A 15,307-nucleotide genomic window follows, 5' to 3' on the forward strand; every position below is an offset into this window, starting at 1 on the left:
GGGCTATGCAAAGTATTTAAGTTCTTTGGTTTATCTCTTCTCGTCCCCCCAACCCCACATCGAGGTACGTCTTTAATTATGATGAAACCTTTTGCAATCAAGTTAATAGTTAACACCTTAACATTTATTAAGACTTAATAGTACAAATTTGATTTTAGCAGGGTCAGTGGAGAGTCACTAAACATGTGAAAATAGCTTATTAGTGTACTACTCTGCTCTTAAAGATGTACAGAGATATGTTACCTGTTGCAAATATTTTCCTTCACAATGAATCGGTATGATACAGAGGATTTTCTACTTGTCTGTGACTAAAGTTTTTCTTTAATTGATTACAAAAATACTATGCATGGCATGTAAAAATAATAAGAAAGTTTATTGAATGCCATTTTACACTCTTTTGCCCACTACTCCTTATCGCTTCATGGTGAACTGCACTTGTGTAGATGCCTTTATAAAGTCGTACAGAGCATTTCCAGCATCATATCATCCATGCTGACAGCGCCGATGATGGACCTGAAGAACAGTTCAGTAACAGCACTGGCACTGATGAATCTAAGCTGGAAAAGGACGCTATTCAGTTCAGCGACTCTGACATGGTACCCTCTGTACATCATCCTGGTGTGTTCGCCGAGGATCTGCTGAGTTCCCCACTGAAGTCCCTGAATGTACTTCACACACCGCAGGCCTGGCAGGTCTGGAAGAGAGAATGGGAGAAAAATTTCTTTGTTATTAACAGCTCACTCACAGACTCCTTTGTTTCAATATATCCATTTCTGCCCCTCCCCAAACTAAACAAGAGCTCAGCTTCCTGGTATAAAGGGCTTTCTAGAGCAAGGATAAATGCTGAGCCAGTTCTAAGTTTTCAAAAACAATGCTTTCAAGACTGAAGCATCATAGAATTATTCTTCTTTATTACCCACTATGTTTGTATCCTCACACTTAAAAACTGCTGGCCCTGAGCCAACAAACACACACTTCATTCACTATGACAGTAGAATATAGTTTAATGCATCATTGCTCCAGTTCACTATCTGTGCAAATATGAAGAAAGTAAAATTATCTCAGAATGTGAGCACTTTGCCATTTACCTGTGGGAAACAGGCCATTGTATAATGACAAGAAGTTTTGCTAGATGAAAAATATTTTATCATCCTCCCTGGAATTTTCCACCATTATAATAACTATCCAGCTGATGGTGGTAAACTTCACATCCACAAACGATGACTCACAGTCTCATTTTAATTATTTGCCTGCAGGCTGATTTTAGTCTTGAGTCCTATAATAACTTAAGAGATAACACTGACCACTTAGCTCATTGTACCATAATTTCTGTATTGGGGAAGGTAAAAAAAAAAAAAAGCAATTCTAAGGAGCATTCCAAAAGGCTCTTTTAAAATATATATATTACTTTACAGTAAGAAGTCTTTGTGAGCATTGTTTTACAGCTATTAAAAGGTTAAAAAGTTAACATGAAGGCATTATGGATTGCAACATGGTTCAAAAGTAACTTTTCAAATAGAGAACAGTGACCTTCTTTCAGTCCAATGTGACACCCAAGTAAAACTGAGTGAAATATAATACAGGAAAGATGAAGTGCTTTTTAATTTAAGAAGGTGGTAAGAAGAGGCTGCTTTTGAAATTCCGTTGATTCTCCATTATATTAATATTACCTTAAAGTCTTTAACTTGTATTTAAGTAATTACTGATTTACCGTTCTGTTTAAAAGATGTCAATAATGATTGCAATCATTTTCCTTCTCTTTTTCTACAAAATCCAACAGAAAGTATTTTTCCCTTTTTTATTGACTGTATTGAGCAGAAAGTATTTTAAAAGCACCATGCTAATCATCACAGAGTAGCAGAACCAGTGTCCTTTAAAAAATAATAATGGCAATAGATGAGTCATGCCTATTATAGGCAAATACCAAATTTGATCAATAAAATTAGAACAAAAGCAGCATCTCTGATCCATATTCCAATTCTGATGATCCCAACCCACATATTAACATCCCCTCTTACCTACAGCTCATTATCCAGGCTCGAGACCCAACTTTACTGGGTCTGAATTCCACTGGTTAGAGTAAAAAGAGGCTTGCATGAAACTCCACAGAAATTCTGAAGCTCCTCCAGGACTAGATTTATGGATCATTAAAACTTTATCTTGAAAATTTCACATCACTTTCCTCAGCTTTCATGCCACACCCTTCCATTTCCACCTCACCCCTCCCCGAAGTGTGGCTCCCCCCAGCCCCCGCAAAAAAAAAAAAAAATTGCCTTTAACATAAATTCATGGAGGAAAACAAGTGTTTAGTTAAACTCCACAGTTAAAAAATAATAAACAAAAAGATCAGAGGATAAAAAAGGATAAACAGCAAAGAAAGGACACAACACACATTTAACAGGCTTTTCTTTTCTCTCCAATACAGGTGCATTTGTGTTTGAAACACAAATAGCTTAGCTTAGCTGGCTAAACTCATATTGGGAAGATTCCCAGCAACAGAGTAAGAATAAGGGAGGAGAGAGAGGGGGGTGGGGGAGGGAGAGAGAGACGGGCTAACAGGGTGGAGGAAAAGAGGAAAACTAGTGAAATGTAAACTTCTGGAAACTGAGCCCCTATCTTACCTTTGTATTCCAACAAAACAAAGCACATGGTAAATGTTTAATAGCAGAGGCTGAAGGAGGGAGAAAACTATTTCCCAATGATCTTAAGAACCACCAGGGACACTTGTGATGAATGCAGAGTTGCAGACTGGACCAGAGCTACTGAATCAGAATCTCTAGGGGAGAGGCCTAAGAAGATTTTAAACAAGCCCCGTCCCCCTCCCCACCCAAGTGTTTCTAATGCACTGGCAAGTTTGGAAAACAGTTATATAAGCAAAAGGTGACCTATAATGATCGCTGGGATGAGCTGAGGTCTTTAGGTCTGAAATGTGAGTTCTAAATGAATCATTTCCCCACCAAATAGTGCTCTATACCCCTTCAAAAATGCTAGGCACACCCTAGCTGCTTTGGCTCAGTGGATAGAGCCTAGGCCTTCATACTGAAGGGTCCCTGGTTCAATTCCAGTCAAGGGCATGTGCCCAGGTTGCCGGCTGGATCCCCAGTAGGGGGAGTATAGGAGGCAGCCAATGCAGGATTCTCTCTCATCATTGATGTTCCTATCTCTCTCTCCCTCTTCCTCTCTGAAATCAATAAAACTATAGTTTAAAACGTTATAAAAAAGAAATATCGCTATTATTTTTAAAAATGCTAGGCAGGAGGTAAGACATAACCTGAGACTCCTGGTGTCAGGAAAATACATGTTATGAAAACTATCCCAACTCAAGCTGCCTGGAAACTTCATGTCTACTGTGACCCTTTGAGATGGATTCTGGTTGAAGATGACTTTAGTATTAGGACATACTTGAGACTAGGGGCTGGGCTCCCCAGGAAGGTGTTATGCCATGAGTTGGTTGCACTGTGTGGAAGAGCGTGTCCAGCACCCAACAGACATTGGGCCCAGGAGATAGGAGGACTGCAACTCATTGGCCATTTGGTTTGCAGTAAGGTCCCTTGGGACCAGGCTACCTAATCTGCAAATGGGGTAGAGGACAGAGTGACTTGATTAAGAGGTCTTTAAGGTCTGTTCAAGCTCTAAAATACAGTGTTCCTGCTCACAGGCCCCAGTGTGTCATTTTCCTGCCCCATCGCTAGCCTGAAACTCACAGACACTTGGAGGACGAGATAGTCTAGCTACTTGGGACCATAAAAATGACCATTCAGAGACAGAGCTATGGGACACTAAGTCCAGTGTCCTGCCTGACAGTGACCCCAGGGGAGGGTATCTCTATGGGTTGTTAATAAATGTTTCCTTTCTTGCCAGCCTTCATAGAGTTTCTCCAACAACAACAACAACAAAAAGGTTCTAGTAAATTTCAGAACTGCGTTTCAGAAAGAGATGTTGCCGAATTTGCAGTAAACACAAACTTTTTTAAAGCTGTGTCACTGGATTAAAGACTAGAGAAGCCCCGGGGCCTAGAGAAGCCCAGGTTTGGCTCAGTGGATAGAGCATTGGCCTACAAGCTGAACTGGTCCGGGTTCAATTCCAGCCAAGGGCACATGCTCGGGTTGCGGGCTCCATCCCCAGTAGGGGGCGTGCAAGAGGCAGCCGATCAATGATTCTCTCACCATTGTTTCTATCTCTCTCTCCCTCTTCATTCCTATCTGAAATCAATAAAAATATATTCCAAAAAGATACTAGAGAAGAAGGAATATCTATATCCCTTGAAAGCACAAACTTTTGTGTAGTAACAGAAAGTTACAGAGAGATAAGTACAAACTTCAACAAAACACCCCCTCCTCCAGGCTGAGTTTCTGGCAGCAGACCACCCACAAGGAGTAGTTTCTGGAACTCCCCCCACTGTGCTGAGTTAGTCCCCTTTCTTCACTGTTGCCTGGATGCTCCCCTGTCCCCGCGTCCTGGTAGGCACTGCCCAATGCTCTACTGAGCAGAGAACACCCAGAGCCCGAGGCCGGCACCCTTACCCGGGGTAAAGAGCACGATCCCCTTGAGGTAGGCGTACTCCTTGGCAGTGATGCCCAAGCTCCAGCACTTGGTAAGGAAGCCCTTAATAGCCTGGACCTCAGCGGCTGACGGCAAAAGCCTGGCCTCTGTTGGCGGGATCGAACGCTCCTGTGGCTGCGTAGGGAGAGGTTGCGGCTCGTCGCCCTCGGTCTCCCGCCGCCTGGTGGTGAGGACACTCTGCAGCCAACCGGGCTCCAAGGTCTCCGTGATCTCGAAGTTAATGCGGTCCTGGGCCAGCTCGAGCATGAGCAGCGGTGCCCAGCCACTGCGCGCCAGCACCAGCTGCTGGTCCAGGGGCAGAACCTGGAAACAGGGTAAGTACTTGACGAAGCGCATGGTCCGCAGCAGGGCCGCGGAGGCTGCCTCGCAGACCACCTGTGGATTCTGGAGGGCCACCCGCCGCTGTGCGCCGCTCCAGGGGTTCCACCAGGGGGCCCCCGGCAGCGCCACTGGCTGAGCCGCGTGCATTTGTTTTGAGCTCGCGGGCAGGTTGTAGAAGATGCTGGCCCGCGGGTGCTGTTGGCCGCAAAAGCAGCAGCGATACAGGAGGGCCAGACCCTCTCTGCCCACCGCGGGCACCGCGCCGCAGGCGCAACCCCAGCACGCGCCCCTCAGCACGGCGGGGGCCTCCTGCATTTGTTTTGCGTTTGTGAGCATGTGGTAAAGGATGCTGCCTTGCCGTGGGTGGTCTTCGCCGCAGAAGCAGCAGCGGTACAGGTCCGCCACTGTCCGCCTGCCCGGCGCACCTTCTCCGCCCAAGGGGGGCACCGCGCCACAGGAGCAGCCCCAGCAGATGCCCCGGGCCCGCGCCCTGGGCGCCTCCCGAGCTTCTGAAGCTTCAGCCTCGTGCGTTTGCTTAGCGCTCATGAGCATGTTGTAGAGGATGCTGCCTGGCCACTGGTGGTGCTCGCCTGCCATGGCTTGCGGTGTCCGCAGCCCGGCTCTGTCCAGTGGCGGCCGCCTGGGATCTATTTATACTGAGCCGGAGCGCACACGCACGCGCATCAGCCTTCAGCCGCCTCCGCCTGACGAGGGCGTGGAGCGGGGCAAGGCGCTGCACTCCCGTGTGTTTGTCAGTGACTTGGGCGGTTCGAAAGGGAGCAGAAGCTCCTTCAAGGCTGGAAATGGAAGAGGAACGGCGGCCTAAGAACTCCTGGACATTTCCCATTTTCCTTTCGTTACACACTTCCCTGCCCCGGGACGAGCCCAGCAGAGTACAGGGAACAGGCATCTGGGGCACTGTTCCAACTCTTTCCATTGATTCCTGGCATCTAATTTGTTCCCTTTATTGGTGTGTGTGGGGTGGGGGGTGCCTAAAAGGGGAAAGTGTTGTTTCTATTCCATCTTTGCAGACTTTTATTGAATGATCAAACTTAATATGACTTATATTTTGTATATGAATAGGGAGGTCTTCTTTTCAGGGACTTTGAAAAACAGTATCATATGGGAACTTGGTAGAAATGCTCATCACAGGCCCCAACCAGAGCTTCTGACTCTGAATCTGCATTTTAACGAGGTCCCCAGGGGGTTTGCATGCACCTTAAATTTGAAAAAAACACTGGCCTAAGGATACTATAATAAGCATTTTCATTCATATTTATGAGCACCCACCGTGTCTTAGATGCTGTGGTAGACAGCTGGGGGCGGCAATCAGGATGTCAAAGAGGATAAATATTTGGAAATATAATAATTACAAGGGATTAAAAAGCTTGCTAAAGTGAGAACTTTGAATTCTTCTAGAGATATTATATTGGGCAGGTGTGATCCCTGGCTGGGTTGGCTCAGTGCATAGAGCACTGGCCTGTGGACTGAAGGGTCCCGGGTTCAATTCTGGTCAAGGGCACATGCCCAGGTTGCAGGCTCCATCCCCAGTATGGAGCATGCAGGAGGCAGCCGATCAACGATTCTCTCTCATCATGGAGGTTTCTCTCTAATTCTCCCTTCCTCTCTGAAATCAATATATTGGGCAGGTGTGTAATTCACATTTCTTCTCCCACCCTTTCTAAGCGAATAATGAGAAACACAGGTTTCAGGAAGCCTGGATTCTTCAGTCCTCACTTGCCTCCTTCCTCGAATTCTATCAGGCACTGAAATCAGTTGGTTTCTCCGCATCACCACCTGCCTCATCACCACCTGTGTAACTAGCTGATTGTTTCACCAACCAGTTGGGTAACTTCAAAATCACAACCCATTAGTCCTCCAATTCCTCATCTCTAAAATAGGAGGTTTATTTAGTGATCTCTTGGGTCCAGCACTGAAGACATGAAGCAGCAAAGGGGACTGGCATAGGATCCTCTTTCTCCTTTTTAGTTTCTCTGAAACCTGGAATTCTGAGCATAAGAGGAAAATCTAGGAGACACTTATTTTGAATTTAACCTGAAATTTTATTCTACCTGTGAGAGGCCCTGTGACACAGTAGCTAAATCTCTAGCACTGGCACCAGATTGCCTGAATTTTAATTCTGGCCCTGGCACTTTGTAGCTCCCTGGCCTTGAGCAATATATTAGTTTCCTGTTGCTGCTGTAACAAATTGCCACAAATTTAGTGGCTTAAGCAACACAAATTTATTGTTATAGTTTTGGAGGTCAGAACGCTGAAATCAGTTTCACTAGACTAAAATAAAGGTAGCATTTCTTCTCGAAACCCTAGGGAAGAATCTATTTCCTTACCTTTTTCAACTTCTAGAAACTGCCTGCATTCCTTGGCTCCTGGCCACATCACTCCAAGTCTGCTTCTGTCTTCTTCCTGACTGTTTTTTAAAGATCTGTATAATTACACTAGAGGCCCAATGCACGAAATTCAAGCAAGGGGCTCGGCCCTCACAGTCCCAGCTTCATCTGGAAGGTCATCCAGAAGGATGTCCGGGAGGAAGTCTGGAAGGTTGTTTGGCTGTCTGATCTAATTAGCATATTATGCTTTTATTATTATAGATTTATAATCTAGAATAATCTCTCTATTTCAAAAAAAATTAATCACATCTGCAAAGCCCCTTTACTATGTGAGATAACATATTCACAGGTTCCGAGGATTAGGACACAGACATCCTTGGGGCCACTATTTAGTCTTCCACAAGAAAGTTACTGTATCTCAGTTTGCTTGTTTGTAAAACATGGACAATGGCCTCTGTGAGGTAATCCTTGCACATGAGTTAATTCATGCAAAATATTGCTTGGTACATAAGAGTTGGATGTATCAACCATTATCCCCCCCTTTTAAAAAAAATAATGTGGAATTATTTCAGGTGTAAGAGGTAATACTACACATCAGCACCATCATTATTCTATCTGTCCTAAGGAAACCTACCCTTACCGGCCACCTGGGAGCTGTCTCACTTTCTTCTGCATGTCCATTTTCTTCTGCTATCTCCTTTCTTCTGCATGCCCAAACTCAAAACACTGGATGGATTACCTGGTCCACAGCAGTAGCCTATATTGGAAATGTTATCTCATCAGTTGCTATTTCTAATATTCGAGCTACTATTTTGGGTATGGTTATGGCTGCTTCTTTGGTCTTCCTGCTTGATCCAGCCACCAACCAGCCTAGCTGAGCACCCAGCCTGCCTCAGTCCTACCTTAAGTTGCCAGTGCTAGTTACTTTTAACTATGTTGCCCCTGCCCCATTGAATTTTCTTCTTAAGACTTATCAGAATCTGATAGGATCAATTTATTTAGTTATTTGGTGCTTGTTAATTGTCTCCCCACCCCCACTAGTATGAAAATTCCTTGAGGGCAGGGACTAAGTCACTCTGTATCCCAGCAACGAGAACAATGTCTGGCATGAAAGTAGGTACTCAAAAATATATTTGCTGGCCAATATATTTCTTTAGAGAAAGACAAGAAGGCTATATAGTTCATACTCGAGACACAGAGCAAGCATTCCCACACAACTATTGCTGCAGTGACCCTGGAGGGAGGAGAAGTTAGCAGGTCCCATTGGACTCAGAAATTTCTGGAGGCCATTTATTAAAAATATTTTTTTATTGATTTCCGAAAGTAAGGGAGAGGAGGAGAGAGATAGAAACATCAATGATGAGAGAGAATCATTGATCGGCTGCCTCCTGCACACCCTATACTGGGGATCAAGCCCACAACCTGGGCATGTGCCTTGACCAGGACCTCCTGGTTCTTAGGTGGACCACTGAGCCATGCGGTTGGGCTGGAGGCCTTTATTGATGCTGAGGGTGCTAGAGGCACTGTAGTCAAGTACCAAGAGGACTGAGTTAGCAGTCAAAAGACATGTCTTTGAATTTGGGCTCTTTCACTCTAAAGGTATGATATTGAATAAGTTATTTAATTTCAGCCTGCACACTTGTGAAGTGGGGGTAAAACTACATCAATATTCATCTGTACACTCTAAGTCTTTCAAAGGTTGTTTTCTCTCTCAATATATTCCTTTACAGAAATGTTTCGGACCTCTTCACTTCATTGAAAATATAAAGCAACTTAAGTTTATACTCATTCACTTTCTAATGATTTAACATTGAGCTAAGCATTTAACATTACATTAGCCTTTTCAACTATGAAACCAGGGGGAGAAATGCTATAAACGATTTTAATATATGCACCCTAAACCTACATAATTCAAGGGCTTTTCTAAATCTCTTTCATCTTATCAACTGTATTTTTAAAAATCCTAGTAACTTAAACCAATTTTTTGTGACTTTAATCATTCACAACTTGAACATAGTAGATGTCTTTGACTTTGACTTGCAGACATTGTCTCAAATTGAAACTTCAGTACAGTGCTGGGAACCATGAACTTGTAATATATTGGTTACAATTCTCTTCTTTCCCAGGAGCAGAATCTTCTGATTTTTTTTTTACTTGTGTGGGGTTTTATTGTTGTTGTTGTTGAAGTTGTGATCTATTCACAACTCTGAAGGACTTTCTAGTTTCTTTGGATTGACTGCTTCTAATAAGAGATTGCCTGCTTGTCCTTCACATGTATTGTATTCATCTTTGGAAATGTCAAGAGAAAACGGACTTCAACTTTACACTTTCTGTTTTCCCCCTGAATGAATAGCTCCTGAGAAACAAAATCATCTAAACACATCAGTGCAGAGATTTGCACCAAGTAATGCCAACTCACTGGTTGTTACAGTGACGACATAACCTTCTCAGGCAGGCACAGGCCTCTTCCTCTGGTTTGTTCTATGTCCTCAGACCACTGTGACTGCTAGACAAAAGGACTCCCATCACCTGCACCTGTCATGTGCTGAGTTTGTCCACTACTGCAATTTGGGTATTTATACCAAGTCATTGCTTGATGACCTTGGTCAACTGGACACCTGCTCTGCAGGGCCCATTATCTTTTCCAACTCAGAGTGGGAGTAAAGCTGCTCTGCCTGCATGCATGCAACCTTCAACTTCAAAGCAATGCAGTTTTCACTGAAGGATGTAGGAGTAAAGTACAGGTGGGGATAAAACGGCATCAAACTGTAAAACTGACCTTTGCACAGCAAGCAGCTCTGGAACTGGGAAGTCTTGACAATCTGAAACCTGATATGAATTTTCAATCCAGGTTGAAAAAGAGCTGGAATGCCTCCAAATTCAGCTCCTTCAGTGAGCAGGTGACAGTAGTGTTTTTCTGATTTTGCAAGGTAAATATTGGGTAAACACTATTGTAGAAGAATAGTGGCTGATAAAATCCAAGAGATAGCCTTCCTCCTTTCCCTTTTGAAGACCCAGAATGTCTAAAACTCTTTTTGTAGAAGAATTAATAGGCTTTAGCTGCTGACTCATGAAACCCCTAAGGACGATCTACTCATCGTTATTTACTTCCTTTGAATGGGCTACAAAGAAGGCCTTAGGGGCCACATAGTTGCTGAGCTGGAATAATGGCTCTCATACTCACAGTAATTCAGAAATTTTCTAAAATCAACTTTCCAAATCACTATAACAATCACTCCAAGAAAAAACATCCACCAAACCAATTTATTTTATTGCATCTACCAATTTTGAATCCATCCCAATACCAGATGTGGATCAAATTGTCTAATTAATAGATGCAATTGACTAGCAGGTTAAAAAAGGATTACCCCATTGGTTGACAAGCTACTAAAATTGATGTGACTGGTCACTTTGAAAATCATTGCTGTCTTGGTACATCCCCTTAATGGTGATGGTAATTTTAGTTAGATTCCACTTGTATCGAAGACTGGAACTGTTGTAATACCTCCCTCCCAGGAACTTGCTTTCTTTTCCTCTCCACATTTTCTTTTTTAAAAAATTTCATTATTGATTAAGTTATTACATATGTGTCCTTATCCCACATTACCCCCAATCCCCTCAACTCATGCTCTCACCCCCCTGTTGTCTGTGTCCATTGGTTAGGCCTATGTGCATGCATGTAAGTCCTTTGGTTGATCTCTCCCCCTTTCCCCCACCCTCCCCTACCTTCCCTCTGAGGTTTGGTGGTCTGATCGATGCTTCTCTGTCTCTGGATCTGTTTTTCTTCATCAGTTTATGTTGTCATTATATTCCATAAATTAGTGAGATCATGTGGTATTTATCTTTCTCTGACTGGCTTATTTCACTTAGCATAATGCTCTCCAGTTCCATCCACCTACACATTTTCTTACAACTTATTTCCCACAATCATTATACGTTGAGTGCCTTGTACATTGCCTGGCATATTAAAGACACTCCAGAAAAGATTGTTAACAAAGCAGTGAGTGACAAGTTGCTTCCACTTTACTAGGTTGCCCATCCTTTTCTCCTTTCCCATGATTGTGTGAGTTTTAACAATCTTGACTGCCATGGTGGAAAGACCCTAGGTCCCTTCTGCTAGTTTGATAATTTCAAAAGCAAGAATAAATATTTTATCTGTGTTTACTTCACAAAGTTGTTGAATGTATGAAATGATTAACAAATGTGTGTTATTACACTTAGATTGCAATTTCTTTAAGTTGGAAGCATCAGACTTTGTGAAGTGATATGTTGCCCAACTAAATCAAGTTTGTGTATTTGAGATATATATATATATATATATATATATATATATATATATATATATGTGATTTGAAATAAGGGATCTTACAATTGATAATAAATCACTCAATTTTGGAGTTAAATGTACTTGACCTTAGTGCCATGAACCTAATTGTTTTCTCTGAGCCCACAATAAGAAACATATGAAGAAAAAAATATGAATGGATGTAGGTGAATTTCTTTTTATATATTTTTTATTGATTATTGATTTTTTTATAGAGAGGAAGGGAGAGGGATAGAGAGTTGGAAACATCGATGAGAAAGGAACATCAATCAGCTGCCTCCTGCACACCCCCTACCGGGGATGTGCCCGCAACCAAGTTAGTTACATGCCCTTGCCCGGAATCGAACCTGGGACCCTTCAGTCCGCAAGCAGACTCTCTATCCACTGAGCCAAACCGGTCAGGGCATAGGTGAATTTCTTTATACCAGAGCCAGATGCTGACAATGAAGAAAATAAAAACTTTTATTTCCAAACTGATGTTTTTGCCATGCTGGGTGTGACTGGATTGTAAAGAAGCAGCTGTCTTAGCTTGAGTTCTCTGAAGCAGGGCACTGTGCAAAGATTGTGTGCACATGCCAGGGAGATGACCCCAGGAATCAGTGGTGAGAATGCAGGAAAAGTGAAAATGGAAAGGAGGGAAGGCCATTATCAAGGTACATTGCTGAGGTCTCTGCTGTGAGCAACAGAGGTGCCGCCTCCAAGGCCTCCTGAGAAATATACAGCATGCCTCCCAAAATGGCCCACTCAAAAGAGGTGGCAGCAGTATTTGTCTATTAGTTCCTATCCCCCAAGGGTGAATATTGCCACCAAGTTTCCACCAATATCCATGATGTTACAAAACACAGTTACTATGAAAAAAGCCACTGCCTGCCTGGAACTCTACCCACCTGTTTGGAATCAAGGGTATGGGCAAGAAGAGACAAGACGGAAAATCTGAGAGGGACATTTATCCTTGACGTGCTGCTCTGAGGTCAATCCACGTGATAAGGGTATTGGTTGAGGTGACACAATAACGAGCTCAGCACTCTTCTGCTGAGCTTGCTCATCTTTGAAAACCATGTTACCATTATGTCCCAAGTTGTTCAGTTCTTCAGATAAATAAGCCTTTAGATAAATAGACCCGGAAAGAGTCGCCTCTGTTGAGTGGGGGAAGCCAGCAACAACATTCACCCAGAATTGGATAATAATGTGTCCTGACTCAGCCTTTATTCAACAATGTTATTAGCCACTCTTTTATAGACTGAAAAAAGGTCACTATATTTATCCATAAAACAATAAAATTTCACCAGATATTTTGCAAAAGTAGGAGTTGCATTACATGTATCTTTTGGGTAATTCTAAATTCTTTGACATTATCCACAGGTTCTTAATATTTTATCAATCTATTCAAAGAAGTTTTAGCAAAACCAAAATCTTCACACAAGCCTCCTCTTGAGACCTGTGGTATGACAGTACCCAGGTACTCTAACTACATTGCTAGAACATGTTTCTTGAAGCCTTCTGACCTCTCATTCCAATGTGAGTTATCCTTTATTCATATCCTGCAAGCAACCCAGTAGCCTATTTTATCAACTCTGCCTTCAAAATGTATCTCAGATCCAACACTTTCCAATCCCTATCATCACTATACTCTGGCTTACGCCACCATCTTGTCTGACCTCAAATCCTGCAACAACCTCCTCACTGTTCCCTGCTTCCATTCATTCTCTGCCTACAGCTAGTTCTCCAAATAAAGAGTGATGCTTAAAGATAAGTGAGCTTGTATAACTTTCCATCACACTTAGAAAAATTTAGTGATATAGGCCCTTGCTTTTAAAATCTTACAAGCTCTCTCTCTACCTCTATCCCTCACTCACTGCGCTCTGGCTATATGGCCTCCTTGATACTCCTCAAACGTGAAACCTCCTTCATCTGGATTGTTGCACATCCTTCTGCAGATAATCATTGTTCATTCTTTATTTTTTAATTTTTATTTTTTTAATCCTCACCTGAGGATATTTTTCCATTGATTTTTAGGGAGAGTAGAAAAGAGAGGGACAGACACAGAGAAATATTGATGTAAGAGAAACACATCAATTGGTTGCCTCCTGCTGGAGCCCTGACCAGGACCCAAGCTGGGGAGGAGCCTGCAACCGAGATATGTGTCCTTGACTGGAATCGAACCCGGCACCCTTTGGTCCACCAGCTGACACTCTATCCACTAAGTCAAACCAGCTAAGGCTCAGTGTTCATTCTTTTAACTTCCATTTGGTTTTGCTCAATGTTATGTCCTCAGAAAGGCTCTCCCTGTCTGACATCCCTGTCTAGAACAACCCCTCTGCCACTCTTTATCCTTCTTGCCTGTTTTACTTTACTTCTTGGTCCTTATCATTATACCTATATATTTATTGCATTATTTGTTTCCTGTTTGCCTCTCCCATGAGAATACAGTCTATGAAAGTAGAGACTGCAGCATTCACGGCTATATCCCTGGCACCAGGAGCAGTGCCTGGAACATGGTAAGTAATGAGTAAGATGGCGTGGTTATTCTCCAGGTCTCTTGTCCCTGACTGCCTGTGTGGAATTTTGTTTTCATTCTCCTGTTAACTGAGCAGGCTATTCCATGGCCAGTTCCTTAATTAATCTAACTAACTACCTAGAAACCCTCTCCTGCTCTTCATGCCTCCTCTCTCTGCGTTGGGTGTCCTTTTTCAGAGTTTTGCCAGGTGGAAAATGCCAACCTTCTCATGAGTTTTTTCCTGTGTGTTTTCTGGGTCATGATTTCCTCTGCCCCGGTTTATCTAGCAGTGTAACTATATCTCCCTTCCATCTTCCAAAAATCTATACAAATCTCTGTCCCGTAGCTTGTTTCCTTCTCAAAGCTGTAATCAATTTATCTCTTCTGTACCATTTACTTTGCCATTTCAACAGGCTTCTGTGAGGAGAGGGAAATGTTTTTGTTCTGCCTGATACCTTGAACCAAACTTCTGGTTATCAGTTTATTAAACATGAAACTCTTAGCAGTGTGTGTGTGTGTGTGTGTGTGTGTGTGTGTGTGTTTTCTTTAGAAATTGTATAATGTGAGAAAGTATTTCAAGGGACTTAGCCCAAAATGGTCTGGAGCCCACAAGTTTGAGGATGGTGGAATTTGACTTATAGGCTGCTAAAGGGGAACTGTCCAGTGACCTCCCTCTAGCTGGAGTCTGATGGATGGAAGTAAAAGATGCCATTAAGGACCAGATCCTTAGGCAAGCTTTCAGCAGTATTCCTCTTATATGAAAGGACACACACAAATAAGAAATTAAACTTTTCATAACAATTCTGCTAACATATGCTAAAACTAGAAGTATGGTAAAGAAAATATGATTTGTCATTTCTCTTCTATCTAGAACTGTATGTGTAAGAAAGGTTCTAACAACCTTTCTGCATTCATCTCTCAACTTTCCCCCATATTATAGACTAGAGGCCCTCAGCCTGGCCTGTGCCCTCTTGCAATCTGGGAACCTTCGAGGGATGTCAGATAGCTGGTTTCAGCCCGATCCCCACAGACCCGATCCTGACAGGAGGGAGCCCAATCCCATGCATTGAGCGTCTGTCCCCTGGTGATCAGTGGGTGTCATAGCGAACGGTCGACTGGTCATTCGGTCGCTTAGGCTTATATACACTGAGTGGCCAGATTATTATGACCACCTGACGTTTGTAGGCAAATTAGCTGTACACTGCATCGTATGGGATATGGAAGCTGAAGGCCCATTTGAACACCTTTGCTGTC

The 15,307-nt window shown here is 43.0% G+C and overlaps 1 protein-coding gene across 1 annotated transcript; it reads right to left on the minus strand.

Moving 5' to 3' along the window:
• Positions 1-449: 449 nt before the first annotated feature.
• Positions 450-5,481, minus strand: NR0B1 (nuclear receptor subfamily 0 group B member 1; the record flags this gene model as incomplete). The annotated part of the gene is made up of 2 exons (XM_081081510.1): positions 450-694; positions 4,524-5,481. The coding sequence occupies 2 exons, from the start codon at positions 5,479-5,481 to the stop codon at positions 450-452; spliced, it is 1,203 nt and encodes a 400-aa protein (XP_080937636.1).
• Between the last annotated feature and the right edge of the window lie 9,826 nt (positions 5,482-15,307).

The sequence above is a fragment of the Myotis nattereri genome (assembly GCF_964212035.1).
Source record: "Myotis nattereri genome assembly, chromosome: X".
Lineage (NCBI taxonomy): Eukaryota > Metazoa > Chordata > Mammalia > Chiroptera > Vespertilionidae > Myotis > Myotis nattereri.